Source organism: Castanea sativa, chromosome 10 (genome assembly GCF_040712315.1).
Source record: "Castanea sativa cultivar Marrone di Chiusa Pesio chromosome 10, ASM4071231v1".
NCBI classification, from domain to species: Eukaryota; Viridiplantae; Streptophyta; class Magnoliopsida; order Fagales; family Fagaceae; genus Castanea; species Castanea sativa.
This window is the reverse complement of record NC_134022.1, coordinates 21,929,397-21,941,492: the sequence shown is the minus strand read 5'-3', so window position 1 is coordinate 21,941,492 and position 12,096 is coordinate 21,929,397. Positions and strand designations below refer to the sequence as shown.

General features: G+C 32.6%; 1 protein-coding gene across 1 annotated transcript; it reads left to right on the top strand.

Moving 5' to 3' along the window:
* Window positions 1-2,861: 2,861 nt before the first annotated feature.
* Window positions 2,862-11,983, top strand: LOC142613518 (bifunctional 3-dehydroquinate dehydratase/shikimate dehydrogenase, chloroplastic-like). The gene is made up of 10 exons (XM_075785892.1): window positions 2,862-3,171; window positions 7,506-7,614; window positions 7,934-8,152; window positions 8,700-9,040; window positions 9,394-9,457; window positions 9,934-10,042; window positions 10,401-10,550; window positions 10,641-10,789; window positions 10,878-11,040; window positions 11,480-11,983. Exons 1-10 carry the CDS (start codon window positions 2,972-2,974, stop codon window positions 11,521-11,523), a joined length of 1,548 nt encoding a protein of 515 aa, XP_075642007.1. The 5' UTR covers window positions 2,862-2,971; the 3' UTR covers window positions 11,524-11,983.
* Window positions 11,984-12,096: the final 113 nt, after the last annotated feature.

Genomic DNA, 12,096 nt, shown 5'->3' with positions numbered 1-12,096 from the left:
AAAATTGTGGATTTTCAACTGTTTATTTGACAACTTTAAAAAAAATCAACAAAAGTAATAAATAAAAAAACGTTTTTGTTTTGTTATTATATAGGTTATTAATGCATAAATAATTAAATAAGTTGCAGTTACTTTGTGAGCCTGCTATATTAATTAGAGTTTACTTAAGCCTTAAAGGCTTCAACTAACATCCAACCAAGCCAAGCAGTAAGCATTAAACACTGATTGATAGGGGTGGCACCAATTCAAGCCAAATCATTTTCAACATTGGCACAAGTAGATTTGTGTTCCCAGCTATTCAAGTACCATTGTATTAGACTATACTCAAATAGGATCACAAATTAAAAAATTTAAACTATATTGTAAAGGTTATAGTATTGAGAGGAAGAACAAAGAGTCACAAGCCTACAAGAAGACAATCCCATCTTTGTCGGTATCATCAAGAACGATGGACCCACTTTGTGCAATGTGTACATGGTCCCATGCATATTTACTCACCTAACAAATTGTATGGCTCTTAAAGGCTCAATTGCTCAATCTATAATCCAAAGGGGTCAGAAAATCACTGAATTGTGAAAAGGACATGAACCTCATTTACCATAGAAATGCCAATTGATGTTAACACATAACAGATTATATATTGTCGTCTCAGGAAAAAAAATTTCCCACTGGTAAAATTGAATAAAAAGTAGATGTAGTACTATTAAAGTATGCAACACAAAATCATTATGGTCCTACTAGTTATATTATCACACTTACGAGTCCCAAAATTATTGGATCGTGATGAAATAATAGAGGTTGGCAAAGAGATATGAGGATTTTCAATTGTCATTTTATGTCTCTCTGGCACGTTGAAGGGGGTCATCACCCTTGGTAGTCGGTACTCTAGTGTTTTATCATGATTCATTGCCAACAGGAATGAATGATCCCCACAAACACAGTTGCCAATCCAAGTTCTGTTAAGAAAAAAAATAAGAAGTGAGCAACCAAAAAAAAAAAAAAAAGTACATGTTTAGTTTATATATATATATATATATATATATATATATATAGTGTGGTGGGGCAACAGTCAGGGTTCAAGTTTCCGAGAAAAAGCTTTACACACGTATATATTTAAATTAAGACTAGAGTAAATTTTTTATTTTGTATAAAAAAAATAATAAAAAAAAAGAAAAAGAAAAGAAGGAGCATGCTAGCGTTCACTCTGATTACAAACTCAAAAGTCAAAACAAGGAGGGTCACCGTCCAAATTAATCAAAAGAGTCATTTATTGTTCAATAAAGATCACTTCTTCAAGGCAGCCACATTATTTGCTTCGATTTGAGAAAGAATACGTGAAATATTATATATAATTTGAGTGAAACATGTGGTATTTTGATTCCGAATACTTCCTTTAAAGTAATAATGTCCACCATTACTTGCATTTTGGCCTTAGGTAATGCATCTTTCACTTTATAACATAGTCTAAAAGTCACAAAATTCTAAGATTAAGGGAGTAAAAATATTTAAAAATTTAAGAAGGTTACATAGGAAATATGAAAATTTTGGGAAGATACGTACTTACACTTATTGCAAAATTTAACTAAATACAATGATAAAAATTTGATTCTTTCCATGTAGTTTTTCATAAGATCGTCTTATAAGATAATTTTCTCACCTATTGATAGAGTTCCCTCCTTGCATCAAACATTAGATACTATTACATTAGCTATACAGCATGTTAATTAGGGCATAGAAGTGCCAAAGACAAAAACAGAATTGTGGCCTTTAAAATTGATGTCAACCAATAAAGTGATCAATATTATAAAATAGTATCAGGGTCTTAGGGTATGTTTGGAAACTATTTTTTCTCCTTATATTCTGTTTTCAAAAACAATTTTCTATTTTTGAAACTAAAAAACTTGTTTGACAACCCAAAACGGACATAAAACAAAAATTATTCTTAAAACTCAATTTATGAAGGAAACTAAAAACATGCAAAAGACTATTTTCAGTTTTTGATTTTCAAAAGTCAATAAAAATACGCATTTAAATAAATGACTCTAACTCATTTAATGAGTTATCATTAGAATTTAAATCTTAATAACAACATATTTTAGTGTTTTTTATGTTTTTCTTCAAAATATTATCTTTTTAATTTCAACTAACAAAACATGTTTTTGATTTCAATAATACAAGAAAATCGTTTTTTCTTTATATTCTCAAAAACAAGTTTTTGAAAATAGAAAACAAAAACTATTACCAAACATAACCTTAATGTTTTATAAATTTTTATTTATTGAGATTCTAGACCTACCCATGTTGTCACATTGCATTAGAAAAAGAGTTCCAAGGTTGTGGTCATTTCACTGCATGCCTGCCATGTTAGGGTTCCCCCACCATTGCTCCCACAACGTTTAGCTCGCCTTTCTGTTTTCCAATCAAACTCCTAGTTCTTTCTTCAATTAAACAACAATTGTCCCTACAAATATCATTGTGCCCCACAATGTCTACAGTCTACCTCACTAGCTTTTTTTTTTTTTCCTATTTTATAAAAAAAAGAAACTCACTTTCTTTTATTTAATTTCCTTGTTAAAAACATATTCTTAATGTATATTAAAATATTATAAAAATAAATAAGGGACTGTCAATTTATATAGACAAAATATGTGTATACTACTAGCAATACGAGTGTAATACAAAAAAACTTGGAACAATGTGTGCAAGTGGAGATCCAAGCCCTAGGTGACCTCAAGGGTGAGGTGAAATATGTTCTGTGCCATGTGGCCTATTTCTATTTATAAAATATTATTTTTAGTTGAATCCGATCTTTATTAGTTTTTTTTTTTACGTTGCAGTGACATCTCTGCTATAAATCAACAAGCTTGCTCATTGGTGACTAGTGAGGTTCTAAAATTTCTCTCTCAATTTCTCACTTCTCTCACTCTCACTCTCTCTATCTTTGTCTTTCTGTCATCCATCTCAAATAATAATGGCATTCAAGAATAACCTGCTAGTGTGCACACAACTACAATGTGAGACCATGGAAGAAATGCTGGCTTCAATGGAGAAAGCCAAGGCCGAAGGTGCAGACCTTGTGGAGCTTTGCATAGATTCCATGTCATTCTCCCACACTTCTGAGGTTGAGAAGCTCATCAAACAAAGAGCTTTGCCAGCCATAGTCTCTTACAGGTAGCACCTCTTACTCATACTCCTCCCACAATAGTATAGGTCCCTATCTATTTTGTCACCTCCAATTCTCTCCCACAGTATTTGAAAAGGCTCCTCCTCTTCATTTGCCCAAAAAAAATGTCCATTTTGATATTGCTTCATCTAAAATTTTATTCTCCTTCTACTATATAAGGATGATTTATATAATATGATATTATATTCACTTTTAGATTTTTAAACCACCATATCCTAATATCATCTCCAGCAAAAAAATATATATATCCAGCAAAAAAAAATATCCTTATATCATCAAATGGACCTTCTCCACTCAAATCAAGTGAAGAAAATCTCTGTTCATGAAAAACATAATGTCACAATCTGCTAAATATAAAAGATCTTCTTTTGTTAAGAAGCTTGTCGCCTTTAATGAATGGATAAAAATCTTCTATCCAACCAATGAAAGATCTTCTCCTTTTCTTTTTTTTCTTTTTTTTTTTTTTTGTGGTAACCAAAATTTAAAATAATATCAGTTGGTAGAGTATAAAATGAAAACTCAGATTGGAACATAAGATTTTTATCAACTATGATGTTCAAAACCATTTTATTAATTATTTTCTTTTTACAATTAACTCAGACTCTAGACTATATTTAGCACAGAAAAGAAAAGAAAGTAAAAAGAGAAGAAAAAACCCAGAGAATTTTATTCCAGTGGAACAATAAGCCAACTCAAAACACTTATTGCCACACTATTTTCCCCTATGCCACCTTTTAATTTGCATGTGTAATAAGGGAACTTTTCCAATGAGGTTTTTGATCCAATCTGCAAGAATCAATAGAGAAGGTAAATCTCTTGTGATACGAGTCATACGACAGATTTGGCTTTTTTAATCTATAGATTTAAATACAATTCTTGTGACTTTCCCCAGGATAGTGTTTAATTGTTAATACACATAACTCTAAGGGATTGACTAAATGATTTCTATGGTCTCATGATATTCATGAGATCCTAAATTCGAAACTTCTTCTCAGCATCTTAGAACTATTTTCAATGAATTCCTCCCTATAACCCGGTATGTGTGGAACAAAAGGACTACACATGCTCAAAGGTAATCAAAGGTTTAGATACCTCCAAAATTACTTCGTTGATCTTCATCCAACTTCGGTTAAGTGGCCCAACTCTGTTATTTTGGCAGTGAGTTCAATCACCTGGAATCGGAGTGAGCTGGTCTCCTCTCAACATAACTTATATATAATGGCTCCTTTGATAAGGCATGGTACTTATGTTTGATTACATCTAACTTTTCAATTGATAAACTTAATTTTTGTTGGCCCTGTCGTACCTATATAAAATCATGTCAGTGATCATATCTCAAAAAAATGCAATTCTTACCAAGTGTATAGTTATCATCTAGCTTTGTTGGATGCGTATCACGTGCATACACATAGGTGAGATTTACATCTTAATCATATAACTCGTACAATAAGCAACGGACGACCCGTGGTAACAATGTTAAGCAAAGTTCCCAAATTTTAATAGGACCGTCAACTAATTTATGATTAATTAGACTGTGAGTGATTCTCAAAAAAAATCAAAAAAGAAAAAGAAAAAAGACTGTGAGTACATTGATATGAAAGCCAACCCTGGCTTTCTCAGCAACTAGTTATTATTAAGTAGATACGTCCAGTGTGGGGGGGGCTATTGCACTTTTAAAAAATTATTATTTATAAGTTTAAATATCTGTTTGGATTGTTCGTTTTTGCGTCTCATGTTTCAGCTTTTTTCTTCTTTTTTTTTGTCTCTGCCGGGTTTCACACTTTGTGGCGACAAAATGCACTGTGCACACTGTGCGCATATTGTGCGCACATTGTTCACGCACTTTTTTAGCAACTTTTTATTAAAAATAGGTCGCACAGTACTATTCACATATTTAAAAATTATTTTGCTACAGTATTTTCATTTTTTAGTTTTCAGTTGTATCCAAATGGACCCTAAGAATATTATTAAGAAAAAATTTCTTAGTACTAGTTTGCCAAAACTTTTTTTAGTTTATCTACAATTTTTTAAATTTTATTTTTTTAGATATAATTGTACTTTTACTTAATTAAAAAAAAAACTCAATATTCCAATGAAAATAAGATCTCCCAAATGCACACTTAAGAAGTAGAAATTTAGTATTAAAAAAAATGTAGAAATTTATTGGAATTACTTAGAACTGTATCCATTAAGATTAAATTATGTGGGATTAATGTAAAATTTAAAAATATTTCATCATTATAATAATCTCCCTTAAATTTTGAAAAATAAAAATATCCTCCTATTTTTATAAACGACATTGCATCCCATGTTTAATTTGATTTATACAACAACTAATCCCTTATGACTATTTATGTCCATTAACCAAATACATCTTTTTTTTTTAAATCCATTTTCCATCCAAAATGATACTTATTAACCAAATTGATTATATGACAAGAAAGAAAATAAATAGCCTCAAGTGGTTAAATACTTTTTTTGAAAATTGAAGGGGGTTTCTAAATTCTAACATTTTCCAAAACTTTAGTAGATGTTAGTGTAATTTATTTAAATAATTATTTATTTTTAAAAAAATTAGAGGAAAAGATCATTCCTTGCTCAAATAAATGGGCAATATCCTCGTGAGCTAAGGGTACAATGTGAGTGGTAAAATGTGTTTCACTACTAGATAAGGGGAAAGTAGATGTGGTCCAAGACTCCAAGGCTGTAGGGACTGAGACGAGTAGCTGAGCCCGAGCCATAAATAGCTTATCACCACCAAACTGACCTGCAACCATACAAACAACATAAAATACGTAGTTTGGACAATGTTCTAGAGATCCATAGCTTTCCTGGGTTTGACAAGTACATCTTTTCCATGTTTTCATTCTCCATGTTTTTTCTAATTTTGTTTTTGGTTTTTTTGGGTCTACCTGCTGCACTCTGGCCCAATAATTAATTTGTGTGACATATTTTGGCGTTTTCAATGAAGATAAATAAGTCACAAAGTTTGCCAAAGTAAGGCAGGTTACATAGCATTTTAGATTGGCTAGATTGTTTTTATTTTAGTTATCTATTTATAATTTTATAGATATAATGGAATGAGATTATTTGATTCATAAATGTCTCAGTTAAAAATATTAAGAAGTGTTAAGTAAACTACAAGACTTTTGGTTAGATTTGTTTGATGAGTAATGCTATAACCACAAATTATTTTACAACATCTTTACAAACTATTGAAATGACAAATTTTTAAGGGTTATTATTTGGGCTCAATACTAACTTCATTTTTTTACATACCAATAATCACTCATTACATCAACCGTTTGTAAAATAGTTTGTGCCCTTTAGCATTTTTCTTGTTGGATTAGTGATGAGCGATGAGCATTTTTCTTGTTTGATTGGTGATGAGTAATGATCATTTATGTGAATTAAAGAACTTTTCAGAATTATTGATTCATATTTGGGCCCATCATATTGTAATCAAGCCATGTGACATTATCAAAGCCATGTGACATTGTCAACTTTATTTCATATCACATTATTGCATTTTGTGGGGTTCTTAATGATTGTAATATCTTAGAAACTTAAATTAGCTTACTAAAAAAGCACTAAAATTTCTGAGATAATTTCAGGTTGAAAGGAACTCATTAGTAAAACTTTGCTTTTTGATGGGCAAATAAATTACTTTAGTGAGTGTACCCCCACCCACAATGGATGGGTAGCAGCAGCCCATTTCTCAAATTTCAAAAAAAAAAAATTAAAAAAATTAGTGAGTGTACTTCAAAGTTCAAATTGAATGGGTCTTGATCACCATGCCAAAAAGTCTCATAGCTTAGTGGCATGTCCGGATAGCTCAATTCCAATATGAGGTTTCTTCTCTAGCTAAATGTAGCCAAAAGTGTGGGGAAAAAAACACAAAAATCAAAAACAAAAACAAAAACAAAAAAAACCCACCAAAATCAAATATTGGAGAGACCATACTAGATTAAAGAATGCATATGAGAGGATTCTTTATAATTATTCACAAGAAAAGGAAAAAAAAAGATCTTAAATGACATTTTTTTTTTCAGCAAAATAGTGTCCCCTACAAAATATGCACAAATATAATTCAAGCACACACGATTTATGAAATGGTGTAGCACCCTTTAAATTAAAGAACTTTTAAGAATTTTAAAACTCGGAGTTCATTTTGACAATAACAAGGAAAGTAAGAATAAAGAAGTAAACCAAAGATGTTTAAATGAGTGTTATAAAAATAGCAGTACTAACTAGTAACTATTAAGAGTAACAATTAGGTGGATAAAAATTCCCTGATATTTACCACAATTGCCATTCACAGGCTCAAATCATCAAGGACTTCAGGCAAAGGAGAATGCAAGACTACCTGCTTGCAAGTACTGAGACTGGCTCTTGAATTAGATGTTGAATTCGTTGAAATGGATTTTGAGGTAGTCATCCCTTTTTTGTTTAAATCCCTCAACTATAAAGTATTCCTTATCCACTTGTCCTTATATAACTGTCATAACTACCACAAGAAGTACACTCTATACTATTTTATATTTTTAATTTCGGGTTCTTAATGTAAATCTTAAGTCTTAAACTTCTGTCTTCATTTGTGTTAATACGTAAGACATATAGTGTTGAAAACCCAAACTAGTACATTGAAATTTGGTCTGAATATTTGTTTCTGCCATATATAACTATATCTAAAGTTCATTTAGCTTTGTTGTTTTCTTTAATACTCCCAACCAAAGTGAAAAATTTCAGGTGGCTTCTGATATTGGCATGGCTGAATGCATGTACAAGCGTGCCAATAGCAAAATAATTGTCTCAAGCTATGTGAATGGTGGGAAACCTTCAAATGAAAGACTTGGTAATCTGATCGCATGTATGCAATCAACTGGAGCAGATGTTATTAAGCTTGTTATTAATGTGGATTATATCACAGATTTGGCACCGGTTTTCCAGATCCTTGCTCATTGCCAGGTATTCATTTATACAATTGATTTCACAAATTCAACATCCTACATATTATGTCACTTATTGCCCTCCTCGTATTAGTTGTGACGTTCTTAATGGGGCGCAGATTTTCACAAGTACATCAATTTTGCAACATATATACAAGTTATTGTATTGCACTCCAAGTATTCAGTGTAACATTCTTTAATTGTCTGTGGTTCTCTTTCTTGCTTTCTATACTGTGATAAATTCTGTAATGGTGTTAACTGTTTCCTAGTAGAATGCAACACTAAAAAGTTGCATTTGTTAGACAGACTCATGGCTTAAGGCATAACATGGTCTATAGAACATTATAATGCAGCATTTTAAAATAACCTCAAACAAAAAAACAAAAAAAAAGTATAGTTATAATTCATCCTACACCTCTAGTACTTTCTTTATTTTGAAAAGTTTTTCGGGCTCAAGGAATATCAGATATTCTTCTTTCTCCTTATTTTTTGGAGTTAAATTACTTCAGTTTTCTTTCTTTAGTATAAACAACATCTGTCATTTACTACTTCTGTGTTATATCCAGGTGCCATTAATTGCTATTGCAGTGGGCAGCAGAGGTCTAATAAGCCAACTATTGGGTCCTAAATTTGGTGGATTTTTAGTGTATGGATCTCTGGAAGGAAAATCAGTACCTGGGTTGCCAACTTTAGTTAGCCTTAAACATGTTTACAAACTTGAATACTTGAACGCAGATACAAAAGTTTTTGGACTCATTTCAAATCCAGTAGGTCATAGCAAGGGCCCTATTCTGCACAACCCTGCCTTTAGACACACAGGATATAATGGAATTTATGTTCCCATGCTGGTCGATGATATCAAGGAATTCTTTAGAACCTATACAGGCACTGACTTCGCAGGTTTCAGGTATGTAGCCACTCTTTCATAAAAGAAAAAGAAGAGGAGCATCCCATTGCTTGTCTTGTAAGGTTCTTTTGCAACTTGACTCCTTCAAAAAACTTGTTCTAAATAATGTTATCACCTAGAGTATCAGATACTTCTATGATTTACGTATGCTACCTGTTCTCCATTCATAACAGGCTCAATATTCTCTTTAGTTTGTGGGCATCAATAGTTACATTAGGCATTTGCTTTCTCAAATATCATGGTGCACACTTTTGCACTGGCCAAATGTATAAACTCTGCTTGTTTGGTACAATCCCAGTGCTTTTTTCTCTAATGTAAGGTTTTTTTTTCCCTTTATTCCATGAAACTTGTAGTGTTGGAATCCCACACAAAGAAGCTGCAGTTGGGTGTTGTGATGAAGTCCATCCACTGGCTAAGGTCAGTAAACTTGGTAATATAAACACTTTTTTTGAACTGCTACCTGAACAAGAGGAAAAAACTTTAAAAACATTGCTATAGGTTTGTTGACTTTGTTCCTTTAACAATAATCCCTACATATATTTGCTATATATCAGGCCATATATAATGAAAATTTTAATCTCAAATAAATAAACCACTTATGATCCTTTGTTACATTACTGTAATTCCACTAATCCAAGTCTGTCTTGAGCACCAGACAATGGCACAAGACCTGGAATGAAGGTGTATAAGATATATACAACTCTGCTGAGTAATTGGGATTATTAAAATCCAGAAGTTGACATTAACGAATCTTCTATGGAGGCCTAGATATCAGACATTAATAACGATACTTCAGGGTTTCAGCTTCAAGGCACACTACTTTTTTATTGCCGTGTTAATTGTAGAATCATGTTTATATAAGCTTCTAAATTGTGGTATGCTTTCTCAATCAGTCTATAGGAGCTGTAAATACTATAGTCAGGAGGCCTATTGATGGGAAGCTGATCGGTTATAACACAGATTGCGATGCTTCTATCACTGCAATAGAGGATGCATTAAGAGGTAATGTGATAATTGAAGTGTTACTTTCTTGATTATTTAGACAATGGTTGTATGTATCGTTCTAATTTTTTGTATATCATTTAAAGTTGAGTACTACTCGGGCTAGGAATAAAAATGTGTATTGTTTTGGGGAGAATGGAGTACTTGATTGCTTTGTTTGTCACAGGGTTCATGACCTCTACTTGTTTGTTTTGCAATACCATTAATAATTTGATGTTTTTAAACAGCATTACCTGCAACCTGAAATGGATGATTACTTGATGGACGACCATGTATAATGATAGTATAGGTAAAAGAATAGATTGTTATATCAAGTGGTGTCTAGATAGAATTACTTATGTTTATTTTGTCTGGACAGAGAGACGAGTTGCCAATGGAGAAGCATTACGTACTTCTCCTATAGCTGGGAAAACATTTGTATTGGTTGGAGCAGGAGGTGCAGGAAGAGCACTTGCTTTTGGTGCTAAAAGTAGAGGTGCTCAAGTTGTCATATTCAACCGAAATTATGGTAATAAGGCAATATTGTTCTCTCGTTTTTGGTATTACTTTTGAAGATCAGCTTTCTTGTCTCTAATCTTGACATTTCTCTTTTGAAAAGAGAGAGCAAAGGCGCTTGCAGATGCAGTTTCAGGGGAAGCTCTACCATATGAATGCTTAAAAAGATTCTGCCCTCAAGAGGGAATGATCCTTGCAAATGCTTCTGCTGTTGGAATGGAACCAAATACTGATCAAACTCCTGTCTCAAAGGTTTTCTCTCTCACTCTCTCTGAGCAAATAGGTAATAACTCAGAAGAACACATTGAACAATGTATTGCCTCTTGTCATGCTTCTTTAGGAGACCTTGAGAGCATATGAGCTAGTTTTTGATGCGGTTTATACACCTAGAAATACACGGCTCTTACAAGAGGCTGCAGAGGTTGGGGCCATCGTAGTGAGTGGAGTGGAGATGTTTATCAGACAGGCCCTAGGCCAATTCAGACTGTTCACCGGTGGCTTAGGTATCAGTCCTCCTCTTATGTCAAACCATTGATTTATTAATTTTACAAAAAGGGCTTTATATTTTTTTAGTAATTTGTACTGATCCATTTACTTTGAAATGGAGACGGTCCATTTTAAGGTTGAAGACATGGTATTTCACAAATCTAAAGGTGAATAAAGTACCAAGTCATTTAAAATAAGATATCATTTCTTATTTGGTCAAATGAAAAAATTTAAATGATATGGTACCATGTAAACCTTAGATGCATGTAAACTAAATCTTCATCATGAAACAGGCTTCTTAATGTCAAAGCAAATGGGGAGAATCATTCTCCATAGGTTTAACCTTTTTAGTCTTCAATGTATTATTGTTGAATTTGTTCACATGCAAGATTCCATTCTTTTAGTAATTCTAACAACAGGTGCATTAATCTTTATTTTGTTTGAACTGCTTTTCAGCTCCAGAAGATTTCATGCGCAAGCTTGTTCTAGAACAATTTTGATACTTATAACCGATCAAGCCAAGAACAAATTTGTCACTTCTTCTGCGGTTTTGAAGTAATAAATCTGCGAAGATGCACTCTAGCTTAGCTCACATGGTTTGTTTGAGGTTGTCCTACTTGGAGCTCGAACACCGTCATCAGCTTGTCAATTAAAAAGCCCCCCCACTCTGATGAAGTTGCATGCAAGGACAAGGCTCTTAAGATTATAGATAGGATAGGTCGAGACCAAATAATAAAAGAAAGCTTTTTGGGCCATGTGTTTGTTAGAATTACCAGGTGCTCCAAATTGTGTCACTTTTTTTTTTTTTTTTGGAGTAATGTTTGTTTGATGGAAGTTCAGCTGTGTTCCATGAAATATTCTCATGATTGTGCAAGACAGGACTAATCCTATTGTTTGTTTAGCACAGTTAGTTTTGAATGAACATATAGAGGTAGTACATGTATTTTATTGCTTAAGCCATATATTTTGCTTTCTGAAACTAAGCAGGTCACCGACTTGAACTCAACTCTCTATATGCATCACTCTAAACAATGTTACTTAAGGGGATGAGGTTGGTTTTTGCATACACCATG